The sequence below is a fragment of the Neophocaena asiaeorientalis genome, unplaced genomic scaffold, assembly GCF_003031525.2.
Source record: "Neophocaena asiaeorientalis asiaeorientalis breed wild unplaced genomic scaffold, Neophocaena_asiaeorientalis_V1.1 scaffold517, whole genome shotgun sequence".
Lineage (NCBI taxonomy): Eukaryota > Metazoa > Chordata > Mammalia > Artiodactyla > Phocoenidae > Neophocaena > Neophocaena asiaeorientalis.
This window is the reverse complement of record NW_020172724.1, coordinates 4,598,515-4,625,470: the sequence shown is the minus strand read 5'-3', so window position 1 is coordinate 4,625,470 and position 26,956 is coordinate 4,598,515. Positions and strand designations below refer to the sequence as shown.

The 26,956-nt window shown below is 37.3% G+C and overlaps 1 protein-coding gene across 3 annotated transcripts in view; it reads right to left on the bottom strand.

Annotated features, from left to right (window-relative positions):
- Positions 1–26,956, bottom strand: part of NRG3 (neuregulin 3) — a 1,057,689-nt gene that overhangs the window by 121,619 nt on the left and 909,114 nt on the right. For 2 of the 3 annotated variants that reach the window (XM_024740245.1, XM_024740244.1), the window contains exon 4: positions 7,569–7,592. In XM_024740245.1, the coding sequence (XP_024596013.1) occupies positions 7,569–7,592 (24 nt within the window). Of the gene's footprint in view, positions 1–7,568; positions 7,596–26,956 lie in introns of all 3 variants that reach the window. The other variant, XM_024740246.1, reaches the window with a different exon arrangement.

The following is a 26,956-nucleotide window of genomic DNA, read 5'->3' as shown; positions in this document are numbered from 1 at the left end:
CTCTCTTCTATTCCACAGATTCATCCTGGCTCTTGAAGCAATGGTCAGAGAGAATGGGATATAAAAGTCCATTTGTTTTTTTCTGTTTTTTTTTTTTGCAACACGCTGGCCTCTCACTGTTGTGGCCTCTCCAGTTGTGGAGCACAGGCTCCGGACACGCAGGCTCAGCGGCCATGGCTCACGGGCCCAGCCGCTCCGCGGCATGTGGGATCTTCCCAGACCGCGGCACGAACCCGTGTCCCCTGCATTGGCAGGCAGACTCTAAACCACTGCGCCACCAGGGAAGCCCAGCCCATTTGTTTTTGTAACCTCTTTGGGATTTACTTTCCAATGACAATCTGAACTTCTTCTTTTTTTTTCACTTTCTTCTTTTTTCTAGAACATTTCAGAAGATCTTTGGAACCTATTATCAACTAATGCACATTTTAAATAATTGGTATATAAATGTAATTAACTTGATACTGGTTAAGATCTCAAATTCTTTTGAGTCCAATTTGACAATCCAAAGTCCAATCCTTTCTGTTAGATCTTAATTCAGTCTGTAAGAGTAAAATCACGCTTCATAAAAAGTTCAATAATTTTATGAGTGTCTAATCTATGTCTTTTTTTTATTCCATTAACAAAAATGTTTCCATAGAGGCCATCAAAAGTTCCACTCATGGCTGATCTTGATCCACCATATAGCATTTTATTGCCCCAAATCTACTTACCATTAAATTGGTATAATCCATGCTTCACCATATTACAAAAGAAGTTGATGAGAGCATACCCAAGGTTTTGCTAGAGTCTATGTATTCACTATCTACACAGAAACTCCCAATCTAGTCATTTAGCAGCTTTATGAAAATTTTCCTAATATCAATGTAGCAAAAATGTAGTGGTCCTATGTCACCTTTCAGTGAACAGTCCTGCTTTTTCCAATAGTTCACAACAAATACGTTTCTCAGTGTCTACCTACAAAACTTCATTAACCAATTCTGGAATCCATTCTATAAAAGTATTTACAAAAATGTCCATTTTCTCTTTTGTAGAAACCATAATTAATATATCTGCATATTTTTCCAGTGTATCTCTTGGCTGTAGCCATTCCTCAAAGAGGATCACTGAAAGCGTTTGATTCCACCTGAAAATTCTGTCTAAAATTCTGAATTTAGTTTATGTGATGAAGTAGTCATGACTTTGTTTAGAGACTTTTACTTCTAAGCACTGGAGGTACCAATATGTGCAAATGACAATTGGCTAACGATATATAAAGCCAAAATATTATCCTTACAATGTTAGATTAATCTTATATATAAAGCCAAAATATTATCCTTACACACATGGCTAGGAAGTCTTGGGAAAAAAACAAATCAAATCAAGATATCTCTTATTAGAAAGAAAGTAAGTAAGGAAAGAAAGTAATGGCGGGAGAGAAGGAGGAAGAAAGGAAGGAAGGAAGAGAGACAGAAAGAAAGAAAGAGAAAAGAAAGAATGAAAGAAAGAAAGAAAGAAAGAAAGAAAGAAAGAAAGAAAAAGAAAGAAAGAAAGAAAAAGAAAGAAAGAAAGGAAGGAAGGAAGGGAGGAATGAAAAACCTTGGAGGTGCTTGTGATTAAAAGAACCTTATTATTAGCTGTTGTACTAACACGATAAAAAAAAATCATAGTATAAGGAGAAGGAGAGGTCATATTGCTAAAGAAAAAAATAAGTGAGCAAACAAGATGGTGTAAGTGTTTCTTAAGCAGCATTTTGGGAAACCATTGAGGAGATGGTTCAACTCACTATGCCATCTGGTACACGTCTCTCATCAGAGGAGATGGACGTGTAAGGCTTTTATACCACAATGGCATTCGACAGCAGAGGCACCCAACTAATGTCACTCAACCCTCTGTAATCACCACGAAACCTTCAAATATTGATACACTACAACTTCTGTAGATTATTCTACATGAGAAACTGAAATTACCAGCCAATGGGAGCCTTTTGTTACACATGACAGTTAAAATTCTGAATGTAAAGCTATAAACTGGCATCTGGTTCATTTTCATTTTTTTGTAGCTTGGATAAAGTGAGTTACTACCTAAGATTCTCACGACCTCATGGTACTTGGAAAACATTACTTCTAAACCTTAGGACTAGATGCAAAATTGCATTGTCATTTGAAAGATTGCCAGAGTACAACCTCTCTTGAGTAATCCTGAAGCCTTCATGTGTTAGGTGCTCAGCAGCTGGTCACCGGCAGAATTCAAGAACTCTGGAGGAAGATAGACTCTGGTTCAAATCCTGTATTTTCCACTTGCTCTTTGGACGAGATATTCCATCTAAATAGACCTCAGTTTTGCAGTTTATAAGACAGGGATATAAATAGTTTATACTTCATGCTTTTTTTTTTTTTTTTTTTTTTGAGAGTGCAATGAAATAATGTAAATTTGGTGGCACATGTCAAGCATTAAATAATGGTAACTTACATTACTCTGAGACATCTGCTTTCTCATGTGGTTTAATATAAGAAAAAACTAAACAAGTACCCTTTTGAATGAATCCCCTATACAAACACATTTATCCATAAATTAGCATTTTATTTTATAAGAAAACAACATATTCAAGTGAATAAAAACATTTCTGTTCCAAATAATCTAATTCAGAGATTTCAGCCTAAAGAAGGGGGATCCTCATTTTTATATTTCTAATGCTGTTTCACAAATTAGGGCATACACATGAATTTATTTGACTGACATATGAGCTTGTTAGATTTAAAGGAACACACACCAATTCATTCATAATAAGCAGTGTAGCTTTAAGGAAAGTATCCCCACCTCATATCATCTAAACAGAATTAGAAACTGGTCATTTCTCAGGAGATAATCTTCAGTGCTTACTAAAATATCCTAAAAGTATTTTTTTTACATGAGGGGATGAAAATATACTAAATAGTTTGAAGTAATAACTTTCTCAATTCTGAACCTACACATATATTTTAGACGATAGACATTTCTAACCCTCTCCTTACAGGCAACTCAGTATTTCTTTTGTCTTCTTTTTTTAACTTCAAAACATAGGATTATTTTAGAATATCTTTTTAAGATTATAGTTAAAAATCTGACTTTTCCCAAGTTTTATAAATCTTTTGATTAAAAAAATATATACCAGAGTTTACTTAGACTGCATAAATATATTATGCTATCCTAAACACAGTATCAAATCACAAATGACATTTAACTGGCAGAGTTCATTTTATTTTTTCATATGAGAATGAAAGAAATTTGCATAAAAGATCTCCCACACAATCTTCAATTCTCCCTGTGGTTTGCTAATACATTTGCAAATGGAACTGCACCTGCTTTTATACAAACATCTTTGATGCCTAGAGCATCAAATGCATCAGGGCATTGCCAGAGACACAGCTGCGTAACAAATAGCTCAAATGGATATAATGAGATATGCTCCATGATTGAGCACCTGACACAGTAGTGAGATATTTCTCAGATGAGAAATCCCTCTTCATGATCAATGCACCTTCCAAACTTGGCCAGTCTGACATGCCCTTTGACCATCTGTCTTGTATGGATGATTGGTTGGATTTCTCACACAACTCAATGAGCACTTGTGCTTAGAAAGAAGTTTGTACCATCTCCTGATCTATCCACGCTGTGAGGGAAAGTTCGGATATCTGATCTTAAAAATATCAATTTTCCCTCATGCATTTATGAATGAGTAGGTTAAGTCATGACTTCAAGAAATATTTTTTGATTATTGGTTTACTATAAACACTTTTATTTCAAAATTTTTTTACAAACACAATTTTGTGTTTTTATGCACCTTCAAATTCCTGTCCTAACTATGCCAGTTAACTGTATTTTTTTTAAACTGATACTGTATTCTAGAGCAGTATTTGTTGTTGAAATTTGCATTGTTCCAATCCCAGTGGCATCATTAAAAAAAAAATCATGAATGTAATTAAGGAAAAATCTTTTTGAATGCTGACAGTTTTATGGACATTAGGCTTGGCATGGTTTATTCAATAGGATAATTATTTTACTGAAGTTGACGTCCTCTCTTCAGTCCTAAAGTAGTGACACTAGCTCAGAGACACTGACTGAAATAGCAAGGCTCCCACTAATGTGGAAGCAATGTGGGGCTAGTCTAAATTTGGACTGGAGCAACACTTGGTACAGCTTATCCACTTTGGCTGGTACCCAGCTTAAATTTCTCCCCTCCTGGGAAGATGTTTCTGAATTTCCCAAGCCCATTTCGTGGCTTTTGTTTTTAATTTTTTTCATTGTATTTTGCCTATGCCATTTTAATAGCACTTGTTATGTCACCTCAACTATGTGTAGCTTTCTCTACCTTTAATTTCAGAACCTTTAGTCATTAAGGGATGTGGATTATATATCTGCATGTTCAATATCTTATACATATGGCATATAGTAAGTGTGATAAGTATATGTTGATTAACTAATAGTAGGATTCTTGCAGTATATGTTGATTAAATAATAGTAGGATTCTTGCAGTATATGATTTGGAGTTCTCTGCTATAAATAAGAATTTGTTGAACTTTCTGATGTGTTTATGTTTTGAGTCTGATCAGTAGGAGTGCACACATGACATGGCCATTGGGAATAAAAAGACGTGGGGAAAAGACACGTGTGCTTCAGATCATCACCTTGTGATCAAGTCAAGGAAACATGAAATTAACATTGCCCAAAGCAAGAATGATGAAAGTTGAGAAGAAAGGTATTCTGAAATTCATTAACACAGAACTGGCATTGAATACTTGTAGGCACACCAATAAACTGACATAATTAAATTTATAGAGAATATGCCTACATTTCTGCTTCCCAGCTTCATTTATACCTAGAGATACCATATTACTGTGATGATATCATCTCCCATGGAACGAATTTTACCCATATGGATTCTAAAATTACAAGTTAAATCTGAAAATATTTATTCCCAAAGCAAGAAACAGAATATTATACATTCAGTTAGAGCAAGCTGTGGGGGTGAACAGGGTCTAGAATTAGTGAGGCCAGTGAAAACAGTTTATTCATTAAGTCTATAAACCTATTTATCATTCCAAATACTCCTTCATCATTTGCCATTCTCTATGCATACTAAGTACTCCCTAAGTACTCCCTTTGACTTTGCCCAACCCCTTCTCTCCAAGGCAAACTCTACTGCTGGATTCACATATTGAGAATCCATTCCCTGTAAAGCTTTATAGCTATAATTTGACTTCACCTTTTATAAGACTCATTATAACATCAGTTAGGCTTGAGTTTCATATAGATGAATTACACAATAACCTCTTATTTTTCCCCTACTGGTAACTAATTTATTTTAAATATTTTAAAACAGACCTCTTAATACATATCTTGATTCCATAGCAAATTGTTATACTATAAGGTGTAAGTGTCACTGAAAATCCTCAGGGAAAGCCCAACAGGATGATGACTCATCCATTTCTTTCAACAGTGATAATTATTATTTATGTAGCAAGTTTAGTTTACTATAACCGTGGCCATACCATTTGCGGGGTTTGATGCTATCCCAGTCCCACACACCACCAGGCAGTGTTTCTTATACCTACAGTCATTCTACTACATAACTTCTGGAGTCTCTATTCTCTGAGCCAGCAATCACCACAGTCTGGTGGAGCAAATTTCTCTACTGATTAGGCTAAGTACCTGCTATCCTCAAATGACTGTTGATGCTCAACTTCCATGCTGCTAATCCCCACCATCATCAGTAAATAAGGAAAGTACAAACCACATGTCCTTCTCAACAATTTATACTCTACCACATGACCATGCCCATGGTTTTCTGCAATTCCTGGTTCATATGACTACAACCTCCTCTTCACGCCAACAACTTGTTTGAGGACTCCCATGGTGACTACTCATTAATTCCATTCAGATTAGCCAATCCCTATTCATCTCGTTATGCATCTACCTTACATTCCATAATGCTTCATTTCAATATTACCTTGAATTTCATTGTCCTTATGAGTTTTCATCACATCTATCTACCAAAACCCCAAATCTGCCGGAATTGAGCTGTCTGCTTTTTCTATGATCCAATACCTAGATAATAGAGCACTAATGAGTAATATCACACAACAGGAAGATCAATTTTAATATAAGTATGTCATCACTAATCTCTAATTAACCCTCAAAACTTCCAGAAATATAACTATCAACTTAACATCTTCTCTCAGATATATCAAAGGCACCCAGAACTCGAAATTTCCAAACCTAATCTAGTAAAACATCTCCCATAAATCTGTTCTTCTTCTAGTCTTCTTTTTCAGAAAATGGGCCCACATTTTATCTAAATATGCAAACTATTAAACCCTGCAGCCATCCTTGAAAATCTCCCTTTTCTAACCTTCAACATCAATTCCTCTCAAATACTGGTTGCTATCACGTCCCCAACATCTGTCAGTTTTTCCTCTCACATCTTCCATTATCACATGAGTCCCAGCTAATATCATCTTGCCTCAAATAGGTCTTAAGAAACTTTAAATTTTATATTTATCAGTTTTATTACCTAATTATCATCTGAAAGATTCCTAGACTGTAAGCTCCATCAAACCAGCTTTTATGGTCCATTTTTGCTCACTATTTTATCTGTAGCATGTTGCATTTTTTCTTTGCTTAGAGTGAGCAACTGATAAATATTTGATGAATTGATTAATGGATAAATGAAAACAAGCAAATTTATAAGTATTATCACAGAGAACACATGCAGGTATAAAGCAAGTATCCACATCTATAATCATATAAGGGAAAAACCTGAAATTCAACAAAAGCTGAGCAAGGAGAACCTATGAATTTGGATTCAAATTTGGGTCCTCAGTTTCACTAACTTTATCTCCTGAGTATCTTTCTATTTTAGTACCATGATGCCTATCAATCCTATGGAATGCTTTTTCTTTTCATTTACTTATAATATAGACTCAGAAAAGTATGTCCAATTCTTAATGTAATTATCTATGAGTATAGAAAATAATTACTGTGGAAGGTATTCTAATCCTTTTAAAAACACACCATTCACTACAAATACTTTCAAAATAAATATTTTCACTTTGTAAATGAAAACAAAATTAAGATTGACCAAAATATACCCAAAGTAGTCATCATGCAAAAGGAAAAAAAAATAGAGCAGAAAATAACAAAAACTGATATTTTTAAACCATCACCATTCTTTTCTACCATTTATTGAGTGTTTGCCATCTTGCAGACATTGTGCTAAGCAATTTATATGGGCAATAAAATAGGAACTATCGTTATCCCTCTTTACAGATAAGAAAATTGAGAATTAGAGCAAACAATCAAATCCAGGAGCCAAATTCAACTTCTGTAAGGTTCCAAAGCTGCACTTAACATTAAATTGCCTTCCCAATAAGTAGTTAAGTCTTTCATTTTGAGCTATTACTTAGTGAAAAATCGACAAAAACAGTTTTTACTACTAATAGTACCTGACAGTGAGACATTTCAATTATAATCAGATGGGGAAGGAGAACACTATATACATTATCAAACTTAGCTTTTTCCGGATATTTAAGGAGAAAATTCTTTAGTCTTACCCATGAATTCAATCCCCAAGTGGTCTGCTACACCGAAGTCAGCATATAAGAAAGGAAAACAGAAAAAGAAAAAAAGGTTAGAAAAAATTCCACACAGAAATCAGTGCTTATAAGATTGGCCTTTCAAGGCGAGGACTGTGTCTCAATTGTAACACCATGTTTGCTTGCGAAAGATAATTTAGTTTGCCCACAATTAGGGGTGATCTGAACACTGACTGGTATTTCCCAGTAGCCAGGAATTTAGATGGGATAATATTGCCAAGTATGCTAAGTATAAATTTAGCCAATAAAAAAGGAAAGAAAGAAAATAAAAAAGGAAGGAAGGAAGGGAGGGAGGGAGGGAGAAAGAAAAAAAAAAACTTCATATAAAGCATATCTGGAACTAAAGTTATTTTCAGAACTCATGATATTTTATGTAGAATAACTACTTGTTTAACATTAAACTTATTTGAACCTTTATGTTAATAATATGTAGGTAAAGGACTTCTGCATGACAGGCTTTCACGAGGCACTCTTCACTTTCACAAAAAAGAAATGATGTTGGATCGTTTCCCCTTTATTTGTTAGATGAAGAAACTGTGCTTCATTGAGACTAAAAATCTTACATGAGGAAGACCCAGGGCATAAATCCAGTCTATCTGACCCTTTGGTCCTATGACCGTTAAACTTGATAGCACTTCCTATCAAAAACAAATGGTAGATGTGTCCATGTCTGTTCTATGTTCCTATGGACAGCATACCATTTTGACCACCTAATGTCTATGATCAACAGAGGGATAAACCAGACCCTGCTATATCCAGCCATTCAACTTTGGAGATTTGTTTATTTAAATGGTGCTTTCTTTTAATCATTCAGTTATTCACTTTTAAAATTCATTGCATTATTTAATGATGATTTCTGTTGTAGTAATATGTTTCTTAAATGAGAATAAATGAAAAAAAAAAACAGTATTCCTAAGATCATGTTTATTTCCAAGACTAATTTCTGGGCTCCCTTTTATGGCTTCTCTATTTAGGAAAGATTTTCTTTTTAAAAAATATGCATTTAGTTATCTTGAATATTTCAATGCCTTTCTTATTTGTAAATAACTCATCTTTAAATTCTATTGTGGTAAAATATATATAACATAAACCTTGTCATTTTGACAAATTTTAAGTGTACAATTCAGTGGTATTAATTACATTGGAAATGTTGTGTAACCATGACCAATATATTTCCCAAACTTTTCTATCACTCCGAAGAGAAACTCTACCCACTAAGAAATAATTTCCCATTTTCCCCTCCCTGCTCTGTTCCGGGCAACCTCTAATCTACTTTACGTATCTATGAATCTGCCTGTAAATAGTTCAGTTTTTAAGTTATTAGGAATTATTTTAATTGAGAAATATCTCATGTAAAGAACTATGGTAATGTTTTTTAAAAGTAGATGCATTTCTTCCTTTCCATGGCATTTTTTACCTGCTTAATTTATACTATGATAGCTATCTAGCACACTTTCATAAAAAGACAAGAATTTTGTTCGCAAGTAATTCAGAAATCAGTGGGAGCCCACAGACAGAAAGCTTTGAAAATTCTTTGTGATAGTGCTATAATGGAAAATGAGAAAATGTGCATTGGATAGAGTGGCCAAGAATCCATAAAAGCTTGTCCTGGGAGGAGGAGAATGTGCTTTCTGAATGGAGATTGTAGAAAAGTTGGCTAGACCATGTTTGGGTTCTTGTGTGAAAAAAATCTTCATGATTGTGTGCACTTAGGACACTAGGGAGAGACTAGAGTTGTGCTATTTTAAAGCAGGGATGTGGGTGAGATCACCTATCATGAGACTAAAAGAAAAAAAAAAAGATTGGGAATAAAAAAAACCTTCTGCCTACAGCCAGAACAGCCATTAGCCCTAGTCTGGTTGAACAAGAACTTTCTAGTAGAATATATAAGATAGATAACCAGCAAGGACCTACTGTATACCACAGGGAACTCTACTCAATATTCTGTGATAACTTATATGAGAAAAGAATCTGAAAAAGAATGAATATATGTATATGTATAACCGAATCACTTTGCCGTACACCTGAAACAATATTGTAAATCAACTATATTCCAATAAAATTAAAAAATAAAATAAAATAAAATTGATGTGGTACAATGGAATATTATTCAGCCTTAAAAAAGAATAATGCCAACTGCAGCAACATGGATGGACCTAGAAATTATCATACTAAGTGAAATAAGTCAGAAAGAGAAAGACAAATACCATATGATATCACTTATATGTGGAATCTAAAATATGACACAAATGAACTTATTTATGAAACAAAAAGAGACTCACACATAGAAAACAAATTTATGGTTACCAAAGGGGAAAGGGACCAAAGGGATACAGTAGGAGTCTGGGATTAGCAGGTACAAACTACTACCATAAAACAGATAAACAACAAGCTCCTACTATATAGCGCAGGGAACTATATTCAATGTCCTCTAATAAACCATAATGGAAAAGAATATGAAAAAGAATATGTATATATATCTATATCTATAGATATAGATATAGATATATAACTGAGTCACTGCTGTATACCAGAAACTAATACGACACTGTTAAATCAACTATACTTCAATGTAAAAAAAAGAACTTTCTAGTAGAACTGAGATGGCTCAGAAATGGCTGGCTGTAGTCTGTTTTGCTGGCAAGTATAACCAATGGTCACTCTTCATTCTTCCCACAACCTTGGTGGGTCCATCTCTATATGAGACAGGAGATGTGGGCAATCAGGCTTTGTAAGTCTGGAAACTGCATGAAGAAATGAGTGGCAAGTTTGATAAATTTGAGGGCAATCTAAACACTTTAAACCAGAATGAATTCCTAACCAGTAAAAGGAACAGAAATCAGAATTTTAAAATTATTCAAACACTAAACGGTGTAAGTAGATGTCTTAAGAGAAAGGAAATCTGTCTACTCTTAACACAGCAGAAAAGTTACATCTAATTATTAGAGTAGTAGTTCTCAGAAATACTGTCAAGCAACATGGCATTATATTCTTAGATTTTATAGAGAAATTATTTACTTTTTATAATAACATTCATGAAGACTGACACTACTGAAACATACAAATAAAAAGTTAGATCTTATTTAAAATTTCCCTCTTTCTCTCTCTCTCTCCCTCTCTCACCACACACACACACACACACACACACACACACACACACACACATTTCCATTCTTTTATTAAAATGCTAAACACCGATCATTATTGCAGGTTTAAAGATACTGACAGGATTTGTTAACAGACAAAAGGATTGATGAAAATCCATGAAATTGCATGACAGAAAAGCAATTAATTTTGTCAACTGAGTCACACAGAACAGAAACCACAATACTTCTCATAACCCTTCACTGGCTAATTCTTAAAGCAAACAGCGTTCCCGGGGATATTCAGGTCTGCACGAAAACATCAAGAGGAATGTGATAAGAATGAATCAATTAATTACTCGTTTATTCATTCACTCAACAAACCATGCGCCAAGAACTGTGCAGATATTGGGATGAAGGAGGAGGCAAATAACTTCAAGAAAAACAGTTTGATCTTCCCTATGGCATGTATTAGAATGTATAATTCCCATTTCTTTTAGAGTCTGAAGAACTTTTATATGTAAAAACTGCAGTTCTTTGGGAATATTGCACCCTTTGATTATATAGTAGTGGCTAAGATATACTGAGCACTTACTACATGCCAGGAACTGCTTAAAGTATTAACTCACAGAAACCTATAAGACTGTCATGATCCTCATTTTACAGATGAGGAACAGAGGTAAACAAACTTTCCCAAAACTACACTGTTGATAAGTAGTAGAAACACAACTGAGCCTAAGTTTCTCGACTTTCAGCCACCTGTCATTCTCAGGGTTTACTTATGCCCTCCTTATGAAGAAAAAGCTAATTTTTACAAAATCATCAGTTAATAAGACGTTCAGGGAGGAGTTATTTAATCCACTTAAGAGAACAAATTGTTTTCAAGTATCCTCAGGCACTGTAGAAGCACTACTTATTTATTTGCTCACTGCTGGTTTATTGATGAAGTGCCCAATATAAGCTAGGTAGAGAGGGATTCCCTCTCTCCAAGGAACCAAACTGGCAAATCATTAACATCTTTTCATTGGCTCCTAGGGAGATTTCTTCATAACGAACCTTGCCCAATTGAAGTTATTTGTTTGTACATATAGCAAGGGACGTACGGAGTTGTGCTTGAATATGTGCCAGACATTGAACCAAATAATCTTCAAATTGGCAACACACTTAACAAATGCCAGCAGCTCTGCCTGAAACGTGCTTAAGATTTGAGGGCTACGGAAGTGATCAGGGAGACAAACTTAACATGCTATAAAGTCAAAAACTCCAGGAAATTCAAGGCCCACATGTTTCCAACATGTCCATAATTCTTTTTTTTTGGCCACGTGGCATGTGGGATCTTAGTTCCCCAACCAGGGATCGAACCTATGCCCCCTGCAGTGGAAAAGTGGAATCTTAACCACTGGACTGCCAGGGAAGTCCCTCAAAGTTTCTTATTTATATGTCGACAGACAGACAACCAGGGGCTACAGATAGTTCCCTCAATCTGGGCAGAATGAGGAAAAGCAACCAAAAGCAATCCTTGACTTGATTCCAATCTCAGGGCGAGATGAGACAAGTTGTCCAGCCTCTGATGAGGAACCCCTGTAATGCAGCACCGGGATGACGCAACATGAATGTGAGTTTCAGTGTCACTCTTATATTAAAAGTAACTGAACAGGTAGTTCTATCATAGAGTAGCTCCAAATGGGATGATTTAAGCCCTTATTCCAGGGGATGTGGAAAAACATGTTATATGAAAATACTGTTCTGTGTTTTAAAAAGTTAGAATCGTCGCTTAAAGTTCAACAGGCTTCTCCACTGCAAGAATCCCTAAAGGTCTTCATATGTGTGCCAAGACTCCCCCGGTGGAGTCTTTCCCAACTTGATGTAAGCTACCACCTTGTTATGAAGCACTCTGCGGTAGTAATCTATCATAGTACCCGTGCTGGGAAATAGGTCCCATATAAATGTGGAGGAAACTAGCCACTCAACTATAAAATATGTCATTTTATAAATGGTTTATCTTAATCACTGAACTGAAATCTGTCACTCTGTAGATTCTACCCTCAGATCCATGTCAAATGACTTTTCAGTGGTGACGCTTTAGGATGAGGTAGTCCATCACAACTAAGAAGACTAAATTGGATTTATGAAGATGGTAAGCTGGGTCTTGAACATCTGCTGACTCCTGACACCTGTGCTTATCATTCTCTAGTAGTTTCTAGAATCGCTGTAAAGAGATGTAACTGTGTCATGCTTCACCAGTGGGTCATTGTATTTTGCTTGCTCCTGGAGAAGATCATGGACAAGGTGATGAGATGTCACACGTCAAGGCACTGTCATGTATGTCCCAGTTTATTATAACAAGACAGGTAAACTAGGAGAGGCTGGGATAGACTCTAAGGTTTCTGATTAGGAGGGTAAGGGCTGAGGGTGGACCTGGCTGTGACTGCTGAGGGAAGCTAGAGTCTAGAAGCAATCCATGGGATCCACAGAATATATACCTTTCAAAAAGATTAAGGTGTCACAGGATGGGGGAACAGGGCTCACCACAGGCTCCCAGAGCATATAACTGTTCACCAGAGGGAAGTGACACTTGGCAGTCACTAAGACAACGTGACCAACTGGGAGCCAAGAATAGCCAGACGTGAATCTCTCAGGCCTTTTGGGTCAGTCCCGCAACAGGGAGGGAAGGAGAGCTGGCAAGAGTGTGAGCTCACTCCTGCAGGGTGAGGAAGGAAAGGCCCTTTCCAGGCACTGAATTCCATTCTATCATGTTGTCCTAAAAGGAGAGGGCTATTATCAGATTATCCTTTTTCCAGCTACTTAGTGCAAGAGTTTGGATATGAATGCAGGTTAGATTCTAACCTCCATGCTCTCTCCATTAAATCATGCTACCTTGTTAAACAGGTAATTTTATTTTTATCAGCACACATATATATTCGATCCTAAAATTTCTACATTAAAAAAAATTTTTTTTTAATTTATTTTTGGCTGCGTTGTGTCTTCGTTGCTGTGCATGAGCTTTCTCTAGTTGCGGCGAGCGGGGGCTACTCTTCCTTGCGGGGCATGGGCTTCTCATTGTGGTGGCTTTCCTTGTTGTGGAGCACGGGCTCTAGGCACGTGGGCTTCAGTAGTTGTGGCACACAGGCTCAGTAGTTGTGGCTCGCGGGCTCTAGAGCACAGGCTCAGTAGTCGTGGCACACGGGCTTAGTTGCTCCGCGGCATGTGGGATCTTCCCAGACCAGGGCTCGAACCTGTGTCCCCTGCGTTGGCAGGCGGATTCTTAACCGCTGTGCCACCACGGAAGTCCAAAATTTCTACATGTTTATGAATAAAATTTGGACAGTAAAACATCACATTAATGAAAATGATACATTTCTTATTATATTTTGAAACTAATTCCTGTTAAATTTTTATTCTAGTTCTTTCTGGTCTTCTCTCTGTACATGTAAAATAAGTTTAAAGTCAATTTTACACAAAATCACCTTGCCTCACGGGCCTAAGTCAGAGGACTCTCTGTGGCCACTTCAGCTCTATAATCCCAATCCCACTCTTACTTCTATCATATCAGAACTGACAGCTTTTTCTACTGTTGAGAGTAAGTCCTGACATTAATACTGTGACCAGCCTCACACCAGACAGGTCATCAATCATGGAGAAGTAAAACCACTTTTCCAGAAGAGCACATAGCCCCATTCTCCCTTCCACGGGCCTTGTAATGAAACAGGACCTCTTAATTTTTCTTCTCAAAAGCTCTGTTACGGATTCCTCTTGAACAGAGACACTTCTATTTCACACTCCCCTCTCATCCTCTAAATAAAAATATTCGTTTGTATCAAAGGAGGAGAAGCAAGCAGCCATGGAGACGGCCACATGTTCATGCAGCGCAAACTCAAGATGGGCATTCCGCTCCGTGAAATCAAACAACAAATCAGAGTTACAACTGAGGTTTATGAGGGACTCTTTGTTTAGGCTGCTCCTCAAGGATGAATCTTGCCTAGACGGCTTGTAGAATTTTCCAGTGAAAACATCTTAGAACATTAGACTTAAAATGATTTCATGTTCACAATTATTGATTAAAGAATTAAATAAGAATTATCATTAGATAGAAGAATTCTTCATTCAAAAAATACTGCTATTTTGGTTATATAATTGACGATAGCAAATGTGTATAGGTGAATGCACTAGGGGTTTTTGTTCTTGAAATTCCCCAGCTCTTGTCATACTTTATCAACTTTCTCAACTTCTCATATTTTCTCACTGGGACTTTCCACACACATTATTTTACATAACTCTAAAAATTAGCCTGTAAAGTAGTGCTACTGACCCCCATTTAATAGCTGAAGAAAATAAGCGTTGTGAAAAGCTAAAGGCCGTATTTATAGATGCCTATATTCTGAGGGTGGAAAACTCTCTCAAATCCCAGGAGTGAAGGGTCATTATTTCTCTTGCTCACTGATTTATCACTCTAGCCTATGAAAATCTGACATTTTGTTGATGCTCAATAAGTATTTATTGAATGAATGAAATGCCATCTGAGTCAGCCCCTTTGCCTACTGCATGTGATATTCTGAATTCCTCCAGAGCACACCCAGGCTGTTTTCCATCACCTCAGTTTCTGAGGATTCCAGTGAACATCACACCTCTGGGTGCAACTCTTTCGATATTGAAAAAACAACATCCATAAATGTTTCTAGAACACCCCCCATATCAAAGTACTACATTTAATTACTACTTACATGAGACTACAATTCTGGAGTCCCCCAATCACCAGATTATTATCTGAAAGTGTCCAACGCGTGTATACCATTGTCACGTAATTTCTGTATGTAATTTAGGATTCATGTGAACAAGTGGTCAATTATCAGGAAAAAGTATTCAATTTTCCATGGTAATTAAAATATTATTATATATGCTATTTAAGGGGTTACTTCTTAATAATGTCAAAGCATTCAAGCAATCTTTGAAATATTTGTTTTGTACACTTTTACAGATTGTAACTTTTCAACTTCAATCCATTTTATTATCATTGAAGACATACAGAAGAGATTAAGGTTGGTAGATGTAAGGATTCTAATAAAATAGGGGAATGTCTACTCAGAAAAGTAAAAGAAAGGAAAGAAAGAAGTATATGGCAATCAGCATTATTTGTGTTTGCAGTTGATATGCTAATTAATTAAAGCTTTTGTTAAACAGTTGTTTCAGTACTATGCTTTTCATTATATTCCTGAATTCAAAATTGCAATCGCTTCACGATGAATACTAATTCAGAAAATGATGGACACATTTTAAGAAACATTGCTCTGAAATGAACTCTCCTAAGCAAAGAGCAAAGAAAGCTAACTCCCACCTCCCAACAGATGACAGCTTTGGTAGCATGGAGATCCCAACAAAGGTATCTTCTGCTTCCCATCTGCCAAAAATAGAGGGACCAAAGAGAACGATTAGCCAAGAGGTCGAAGATTCTTGGTCCTGGACCAACTGCCCAAGGTATTGATCTGGAACACCCAAATGCAGGGAAGTAACGGAGCTGGCAAAAAGCCTCATTCATGATGAAGTAAAGAAAAGAGCAAGTCCACGCCAAGGAAATAGCAAAGATAATTCAAACTAGGAGGCAAGTTAAGGTCATAATCAGGAAGAGGTCCTTTTATGTTAGGGCTCAGGAAAACCGATTCGTGGCCGAGAAAGTGCAACTTATGATAGGCTGGGCTAACTGTGTCAGGGCTAAGACCCAAAACAAGCCTGTGTGTTGGAAGCTTATTCTTAAGTGTTGCCTGATGCCATCAAGAAATGATGTGGGACAAGACAACACAAGACAGACCCGGCACTTTTGTCCTTTGCTTTTGGTAACCACTCTTTAGGTTGGCCTCTGAATGGTAGGCTTGTCCATTGTCACTGCCACTGGCTTTGCTCTATTTTATTTTACGTAAAGGTATTTATTTGTATGGAAAAATATACTGCACGACAAATAGTTCTTCAAATGCAGAAGGTAGCTGGCTATTTAAAGTTCTTCTGTAGGAAATCACTTAAAATATGAGAAAGAAGTCACCCATGTTTCCTAACTCTCTAAAGATTCTGTTCTACCAGCACTTCCCTCAAATAGGCCCATACCCACACATCTCATGTTTTTATTCCAGCCATTACACTAGCCTTGAATATCTTTCCTGATGGACTCTGAAGTCTTCCTCCTACAAACTCAGTCTGTCTTTCAAGGACCACTTCCTCCTGAAGCCATCTCTGAAAGCCTGAAATAACACTGCCTCGTCTGTTTTTCTATGAATGATAATGGGATCTGTATTTAGGAGCAGGATTATTGAGTACTGAAATATAACCAGTAGAGATATACCTATACCATAAGTAATTAGGAAAACTAGGATCTTTTGCCTGCCCCTCCTTCACTTCCCCTTCTGCCTTTCAAATAGCAGATGGAAAGTAAATGTTTGTTGAATCTTTTTCATAACCCCACCAATTTTCTTTCTCGATGAGGTATACCATTGTGAGATTTTTTTTAAAAAAGTAAATCATGCTTATAAACTATAATGCTTTCTCTCAGGCGAGATTTTCTACCTTAGTCTTCCAGATTTTCTGGACGCTTTCAATAGGCTTCCATTAAAACACACACACACATACACACAAACTATATTTCGAGTTACATAGTTTATTCCTCACTGAATTGCGAATCACCTGCAGGGAACAAAAAAAAAAAAAAGGAAGAAAGAGGAAAGTCTTGTCTTTTCCTCTTCTATCACCTCAATGAACTGAGATGTTCAGGCAAGTGACTACTTATACAAGAAGTTCTTTTTTTTTTTTTTTGCGGTACGCGGGCCTCTCATTGCTGTGGCCTCTCCCGTTGGTGGGGCACAGGCTCCGGACGCGCAGGCTCAGCGGCCATGGCTCACGGGCCCAGCCACCCCGCGGCATGTGAGATCTTCCCGGACCGGGGCACGAACCCGTGTCCCCTGCATCGGCAGGCGGACTCTCAACCACTGCGCCACCAGGAAAGCCCAAGAAGTTCTTATTTTAATGTTCTTTGGGAGAAGAGGGAAGCACCGGTAGCCACTAAGGTTGCAGAAAAAAGCCTCAACGAGGCTTTTATCCACAGCCATCCATGGCAGCCATGTTCACTCCTGTGCTCATCCCCTGCCTCTGTTCCATACACAAACTCAGCTCCATTCGTGGAATGAAAGAAAGTGCTTCAATACAACATGATTTTTAGAGCTCCTGATCTTTGGAAGAACTGCTTTATCTTGCTCTTTTCAGGCTCAGCTCAAACAGTTCCCCAAGAGGTGCCCTTTCTACTAACACTTTGCTCTTGCAATTCTATCTTGCGGTCATTTGTCTGGCAGTCCTGCCTCCTTCCAGACTATGTGCCCTATCTAGCAGGTAGTAAATGCTCAAAGCATTTTTGTTGATGGATGATGAGTATCTGAAGAAATCAATTGATTTATTTGTTTAAATGCACATATTCATGGTGCCTAATATTTGGTATTGTGCTCTTAAAATGATACATAAAATCAGGCAACTGGGAAGAAAACTTGGCAACCCTATGGTTTCTGTTACTAATTTTGTTTCTTAGCTTCATTCTGACAAGTTAACACATTCCAATATTGGGGAACATCTTAATTTAATATTTAATGCTGTAATTTTTTTTGTAAAAAGCACTGGTATGGGAATAGTTTCATAGCTTATGATACGATACTTATGCTGGGTATTTCTATTACCAAGTTTAAAAGTCACGACAATTTAGACTCAAAAACCCCTGAACACCTGGGAATGCTCGATAATGAGCACAACAGACAACACACTTGGGCTCACTAATGGATTAATGTATTACTTTTGCAGACTTAAAATGTAGCAATTTCTTTCCCCCTAAATGCATAACCAGCTGAGGGTATTATTTGGTTCATTTAAACGCAAAGAACAAATTCTTGTTTTGCTACCTGCTTCCTAAATCTATTAAGTAGTTAATAAATAGGACTAATGTAAGCTTCTTTTATTTAACAGAAATAAAGAAATGGAAATTAAACTGGTAGAGCCTTCACCCAATAATGGCTTACCCCAGAGTAGCTGAATTCTTCGTAGTGTAGAAAAACTAGGGAAAGCATCTTTATTAAAATAATGGAAGAAACTATTATCTAATTTTGGCTATAATCAGCTGGGAACCCAGTGGAATCCAGGTACTTTGAAGTTCTCACCCTCATCCTCCCACTACCCTCTTCTATAGTCTTGATAACTCTCTCTGTGTGTTTTCTAGATATGTGGATAAAAAATAATCACTCTGCCAGGCATCCTATTAGTGAGATAACCTTTTCAAAATTCTGTGTGGATGTCAAAAGCTAAGTATGGATGAATTTATGTGGATGTCAAAAGCTGAGTACGGATGAATTTATAAAGTTCTAATTTTACATCACTTAGACATTAGCAAAGCAAATGAATAGAGTCTACGATGTTATTCTTCAAAGCTACCATCTACAAATGATAGACTTGTGAGTCTATATGACATCCTGCTGACTCATCCCCACAGCATCCTTTCTGCAGATATTTTACAGATGAGGAAACTGAGATTCAGAAAGATGTACTAATTTGCTCAAGATGGGCTAATTTGCTTCCCAAGATGGGAAGCACGTAATTTCATTAAATCATGCCGCTGTCCCCATAGAAAACTTTCCACCTTGCCTAGCATGCCATGTAAGTCAAACATTAATGATCCAGCCCCATCCTGCTTCTCCCGCCCCACCTCCACATTCCTTCTCCAATTCCAAAGCCTCACCTTGCTCACGTGCAGTCTGGTGAACTTCATTCATAACGACTCACTTTTTTTAAACACAACTAGCTCTGGAATGCATATCTTTTCCCACATACTGTCTCCAATAGAAACAGTCTTTCATGGAATCTTTTATATTTATGTACTATAGGTTCATCACACTCTATTATAGTTCTTCGTTTTCTTGCTCATCTTCCCCCAAATGACTATAAGCAAATTAATAAAAAAAGCCATGCTTAGTATGTCTTTATATTATAGTTCCTGGCACAGAGAGAGTATTTGAGTAAATAAAGAAAATTAAATAGCTGCACGGATTTTTGAAGTTTTACTCAATGTGACCTCTGTTACAGGTAGTTCCTCCTATCCTGTATTCTTTTGTCTGTTGCTTCCGGAGAGGGAGGTCTTAGCAATTAAAAGAAAAAGTTTGTGAGTTGCAAAATCCTTGGCTCAGAAGGAATTGAAATATAAAACACTAGATTTGATGGTATAGACAAAGAACCAGGCTCCCCTGCAAATTAATACATTAAAGAGTTTCTAGGTGAAGGGAAGAAATGGAGGAAAGCCACAAGGCCTGGGAGGTGACCTTCAGAAAAAAGTATGTACACTACTGCTGCCAAATCATGCACTCCTCACCATCCCACTGCTCCAACTAGAGGAAGTGAAACAGCTTCCCAAACAGGGCTGCCTTGAACTTGCTAACTACAGTCCCTGCAGGCAGCAAGACCAGAGTACCCCATGTCCACTGCTCTCCCAACTTCAGCTTTACACTGAAGGATGGGATGCTAGAGGAGCCAGAGAGATGACCCTCAGATCTGCCAGGGTGGGTAGCAGCTAGGCACGTCAATTTATTCCCCATGAACCTGATAGGCACAATCACCGAGAGCCTGACATACATGAGCTAGGAGGTTGGGAAGACTACAGTCTGCAGCAATGGCCTCTGTGGACTAAACACATGACAGTAGTGAGGACACCTCAGCAGATTCCAGCATGGACAGACAAGAGCACAGAGGATTTGCCCATCTACCACCTCTTGCAGCTGCACCGGTGCCTGGGCACTGGGTAAACCATACCTCTTTACAGAACTGTGACGCTATCCTCAGGGAACAGGAGTCAAGGATGAACTGTGATTACACTTTTCTCTGACCCAATGAAATGCAACTTGAGATAGAAAATAAGGAAATTTAAATAACGAAGATAATAATATAGCTTAAATCTTTGAGGGCTTATTGTAAGCAGCAGTTTATCTATACACTTTACGTGTCTTAATTAATTAAAAACCTACAGCAATCTTATGAAGTAGTTGCTATTTTTATTCCCATGTTAGAGATGAAACTGAGGCACATAGAGGTTAACGAGATCCTTCAACTTGTGACTAACAATGCTGGGATTCAAACCCAGGTTTCAAGTACTTACTCTTTGAACCCACGACACAAATGGCTTTGTATACACATCTACTCCACATTTTTTAGACTGAGATTTGTTACTGCTACAAAATCAAGAAGGCTGATTAGCTTATTATACTGCAATATTAGATACAATTACAATGAACTCAATATAGTCATGTTATCCCTTAATTTTATTTTGTTTAAAAAATTTCGTTTTAAATGGGCATTTCTTGCTGTTGCAAAAATTGGAATATACAATAAGGTAATTTGCATGGTTACTAAACAATATATGCAAATAGCTAGGTGCAAAGAAATTTTCAACAAATTTTGTGGGACTTCAAACTACTTAAGTACTTAACTATTGAATTATTCTTGCTATGGGCATTTGCTGTTATTAAACCAAATATTTTTACTTAGTTGATGTCAAATCAGCTTGAATTTTTGTTTTAAGGAATTTCCTTTTCTTCATATTAATAGATGGATGTAAATCCTATATAAGGGGTTCAAAGCCATAGGAGATTCAAATGATGACATTTCCCCCCTTGTTCAAATTGAGCCTTCTCTAGGGAAAATGAAATCCATTTGCTCATTGCAGGGACTAAATTGTGACCACAGCTCACTAGGGTCCATAAATGTCACTCAAAGATATGAGTAGTAGGAATAAATTATGTGTTGGTTGATGACCCCATTGCTCTGGATGGCTTCATGACTGTAGCAGCCAAATTCTCCTGGACACCAACTTCATCTATTCCTTCCAGTACTAACATTCAATTCCCTCTCCTTTACTGCTTCTCTTAAACAGAAACTTCCTACAGCATCCTCCATAGATCTGGTCTCCATCTCTCTGTCAAGCTTCCCGTTGTATCTGTGACGCTTCAGCCGACCCTTCACTTGCCTATCTCACCTTTTCCTCTACCGCCTTTCTGGCACACCAGCTGCATCTTGCACCTGAAAGTTTTTAGCACATTAGCCTCCTCCTTGACTTCTCTGCTTCCAACTCTGCCCCCCTCCCCACAGTGTCTTCCCACACAGCAGCTGGAGAGATCCTTTGAAATTTTAAGTCAGGTCACATTATTCCTTTGCTCAAAAGTCCCCCCCCATGGCTTTCTATGTCACTTAGAATAGAAACCAGTTATCATCAAAATAAAACACGGACCTATACAATCTGCTCCTCCATTAAATCTCTGACTATACTGCTACCATTCTCTGTCCCTTATTCTAATTGAACCAACTGACCTCATGGCAGCTCTTCTAACCCAGAAGGACTCTTTTTCCCAGGAGCTATGGACTGGCTGTTCCCCTGCCTTTAAATGTTCTTCCTCCAGATATCAACACAACTCAATCCTTACCTCCTTTCACTTCTAATGTCCTTTTATCAGAGATCCTATTACATAAGATGGCATGTTTTATCTCCTTCCCCCTAGTCTTCTTTACGCCTTAGACTTTATTACTATATGCTACATTATCTATTTCCCTCCCTGCTCCAGACTAGAATGTAAAGTTCCAGGAGGGAGGGGCTTCATTTGTGTATAGTTGCCAGGGCTGCCAAAACAAAGTACTCCAAAGTGGGGTAAACAGTGGAAATTTATGGTTTCACAGTTCTGGAGGCTGGAAGTCCGAGATCAAGGGGTCAGAGGGGTTAGTTTCTTCTGAGGGCTATGAGGGAGAATCTGTTCCATGCCCCCCTGTTAGTCTCTGGTGGCTTTCTGGCAGTCTTTGGCATTCCTTAGCCAAACATGTATCACCCCGACTCTGCCTTCATCTTTACATGATATTCTCTCTCTATGGACGTCTGTGTTCAAATTTCCCCTTTTTATAAGGACGCTAGTCATATTGGATTAGGGCCACCCTGATGACCTCATTTTAACTTGATTACCCCTCCACAGACTCCATCTCCAAATGAGGTCACGTTCTGAGGTACTGCGGGTTAGGACTTCCATGCATGAAACTTGGGGACACAATTCAACCCATAACAATACGTTCCCTGTTTTATTCACTGTATCCATGATGTTTAGGACAATGGCTGGTATAAGGTAGGTGCTCAACAAATATTTTTGGATTGAATGAATGAAATTCATCACAGTGAAACCCAGGTCGAGTTTATCAATTAATATTTTTATTAATTGATAATTTATCACTTAATATTTTTCCAGCTCTGTATGACCTTTTAACCAAATGAATCATAATTCTAATAGGCACTGCTCTTTTTAATGCTATTCTTCTTACTCTACATATATGTATATATATGCACATATATATTTTACATCCATACAAAAATCACATTTTAATTTTTTTTTTAAACCTTTAGCAAGAATTTGCTAAATGCATACTCTATAACATGTTCTATGATGCCTTGCGTGGGTATTAGAAAAATTAAAAACAACAACAACAAGAACAAAACCCTCTCCCCCAGATTCTGTAAGCTGAAAAAATAGTCTCTAAATCCAGATTTATCCAGCTTGATGTCTCTGTTTCTACCAATCAACACTAAGTATCAGGGATACAGAAATGTTGAAGAGGGCTTCCCTGGTGGCGCAGTGGTTGAGAATCTGCCTGCCAATGCAGGGGACACGGGTTCGAGCCCTGGTCTGGGAGGATCCCACATGCCGCGGAGCAACTGGGCCCGTGAGCCACAACTACTGGGCCTGCGCGTCTGGAGCCTGTGCTCCGCAACAAGAGAGGCCGCGATAGTGAGAGGCCTGCGCACTGTGATGAAGAGTGGCCCCCGCTTGCCACAATTAGAGAAAGCCCTCGCACAGAAACGAAGACCCAACACAGCAAAAATAAATTAATTAATTAATAAACTCCTACCCCCAACATCTTCTTTAAAAAAAAAAAAAAGTTGAAGCCATGGCCTGTGCCCTAATAATGGTTTCAGTCTAGGATGAAAACATGCAAAATCTCTACCATCAAGAGGCATTGACCACGTGACTGGCTAATGATGAACAAATTGGTTTTTTTTTTTGTAATTGACTTTCTAAGGAATATATTGTTTGGTGGTACCTGGACGGATGTTATATGCTGGAAAAAGATATTAACATTTGATTACATGGGCTTTAATTCCTGATTTTGTCCTGTAGTAACCTCATGTGACCTCAGGCAAGTTACTTAACCTTTCTCTCAATATGTCTCAATGTCTTCATCTATTTAAGAAATAAAATGCATATGCTTTATAAAATGCTTAAATTAGATAACATATCTAATTTTATAGGCATTTCTATTGGCCTACTTGATATCTGTTCTTCACTCTATCATAATTTTTTCAAAGTGTTAATGTACTCAGGTTAAATACTCAGGTTTTCAGCCTTCCTTGTACCGTTCACGGTGGCTCTGTGACACACTTCTGCCGGGTAGCATTAGAATAGACAATTTCTAGGCTGTCTTTCAGCAAATCGCTTTCTATGGGAGCACTTACTTAATCATTTATTAAAAGATTTAGCCATTTGTTAGGTGCCCTCCTCCTCCTTTCAGCCTGGAGTTGGATGGCACAGACTTCCTGCAGTTATGAGGCAGCCAGAATGAAGATGGAAGCCACATGCTAACATGGTTGATGAGAATAAGTTAAAGATCTAAAATTCCAAGGACACTTTGTAGTGCTGTACCAGCCCCAGACTCCCTACACCTCTGTACTTCTCATCACTTCAGACAAACAAAACCCCTAGTTTACTGAAATCATTGTTTAATTGGGTGTTCTGTCACTTGCAGCTGAACAGAATTTTAACTGCTAAAAGTACAAGCACAATCTCTCATACATAGTAGGTATGCATTTGTTATGTTTTATTTGGTTGTATTTGAACCACAAACCAAAAAACAAACTACTACAGAACTCAATGATAATTTTAGATTCATGTTGCTTATAAATGGACATATTTTTTCTAGAAACTAAGTATAAGCTGTTATGCCATATTATAGGCAATTCTTCTATAATTATTTATTGTTTTATCATCTTTATATTGTGTGTATATATGTGTATATGTGTATATGTGTATATACATACACACACACACACACACATAACACCTTGCTATTATTCTTATAATCTTTAGTTCCTGCTGGTTGGTCTACTTTTTCAAGTAGAGAATCTTCTACCATTGAATTTTTAGCAGTCCTTCATGAATTCACATTAAACAGCCTTCCTCTTCCAATTCTGCTTGATATTGAATAATCATCATTCAGAAATCCCTCAAAGTGAACTCTATCTGTTCCATACACATGTATTTTAATAGACCTCTGGAAGGCAGCAGCATCACCTGCTGCTATAATTCCCCAAATTTCAGAATGCTGATATCGAATATCTTCTTAGCATTGTGGGCTGGATTACCTTCTCTTTCAGGGATGCTTCAAGTCTCTTCTCTTTTGAATCTTGCGCCAAGTTTGCCTGCCATCTCTTTCTTCTCTTGTAACCACAACCCATGGGTTAGAAAAAGTCCCATAAATGTTCTGCTCAATAAAGAGTGCTCATTCAAATCTGAGTGGGTTCTGCCGTACAACTAAAAAGATGACTTTCAATTCTCTACGTTGTTCTGAATCTATAATCCCACCCAGGAAACAAGATGAAAATGTTAGTTGGAAATCCACCTCTCTAAGGGTAATGATGAAGTACAGAAAAACTAGAGAGTGTTTCTCAATTGTGGACTGTCAAACATCTATATTAGAATCAGCCAAAGTGCATGTAAAAATGCAAATTCTATAAGCTGTATATTTAATAAACCCTCAGGGTTATTCTTATGCACTTTCAGTTTGAGATCTACTAAATCTTCAGTGTGTGTCTGTCTTTGTGCGTGGGCCTATGGTAGCTTAAAGGTTAGACTGCATTAATATTCCATCTCAGAACTTTTTATGCTTGACCCTCACAGAAACATTCAAAGTGGATAAAACAGAACATCTACTGTCTTGTGTATTTCTCATTTCAAGCGTTTCTTTTTTCTTTTGCTAAAATATTTACACTCTTGCATGTCAACTTTTCTCTCTTGCATATTTCAAAGACCTGAGGCAAATGTTACAGTTCCTTATTCTTTTCTTGCTTCTTCCTCTTCCAAGTATATCCATTTCCCTCAATTTCTGTCCTTCTATCAAATATTTATTAGGATGTTTAATACCATTGCTCTCTTTTTGCTTGCCCAGGCATGTTTTAATCCCCTGTGCCTTACATGTATAAGCACATTATTGACATTTTTCTATCAGCATCACAACTTATTTTGTAAATCAGCAATTCCCCGTTTTCAATCATAATATATATGTTAGAAAGGAAATCATTTGGCTTCGTCAGGAAGACATTTATTGAGTAGGAAAATCCCAATGGACGACTGTCAGTATTTGTGGCAGCGAGAGCAATGATGCAGCTCCATCAACGTAATTTTACTCCCAGATATCAAAGGAAAGACGATAGTTAATAAGTATTGATCACCCATTAAGCAAGTTCTGCAGTAAGCACTGTCACTTGTGTATATATAAAACTCAAAACAAGCCTGTAACACTTGAAGTTCTTTCAATTTCTAGCCTATGTTTTGGAAATTCGATAAATGGAAGTGACAGAATCTGTTATATTAACACTGCCTTAATTAACCCCTCTTTGTTCTTTTGGGGAAACATTTCCTTTATTTTGCAAAAAGTGTCTCAATTGGCTTTTTAGCTATTCTAACATAAATACAGTTCTTTATTTGAAATGGGGATTGCAGAAGATTTTTGGATCCTAGAAGATAAACTATTTGTACTACTATGTAAAAGCTTACTGAAGTTACAGACAGAATTGCATCTCTAAACTATTTGTACTACTATGTAAAAGCTTACTGAAGTTACAGACAGACTTGCATCTCTAGAGATGGTTTCTCATCTAGAGATAAGAACATCGAATCTCGACGAGGTTAAGTAAATTGCCTAATATCATATAACTGGCAAATTACAGTGTGAATTTGAACTCAAGTTTGTGATTCCAGATACATTTTGCATCTATAAGAGGTATTCAATTACTTTAGTGAGGGCAAGGTCAGAATTCAAACCCAGTCTTTTGTCTCCAGAGATTGCCCTTTTCACTGCACAGAACTCCGACTTCCCAAGAACTTCTTTATATCTGGGTAAATACACCCTGTAGCGGTACTGTGTCAACAGGGCCTAAGTGCAGAGTCCATCATT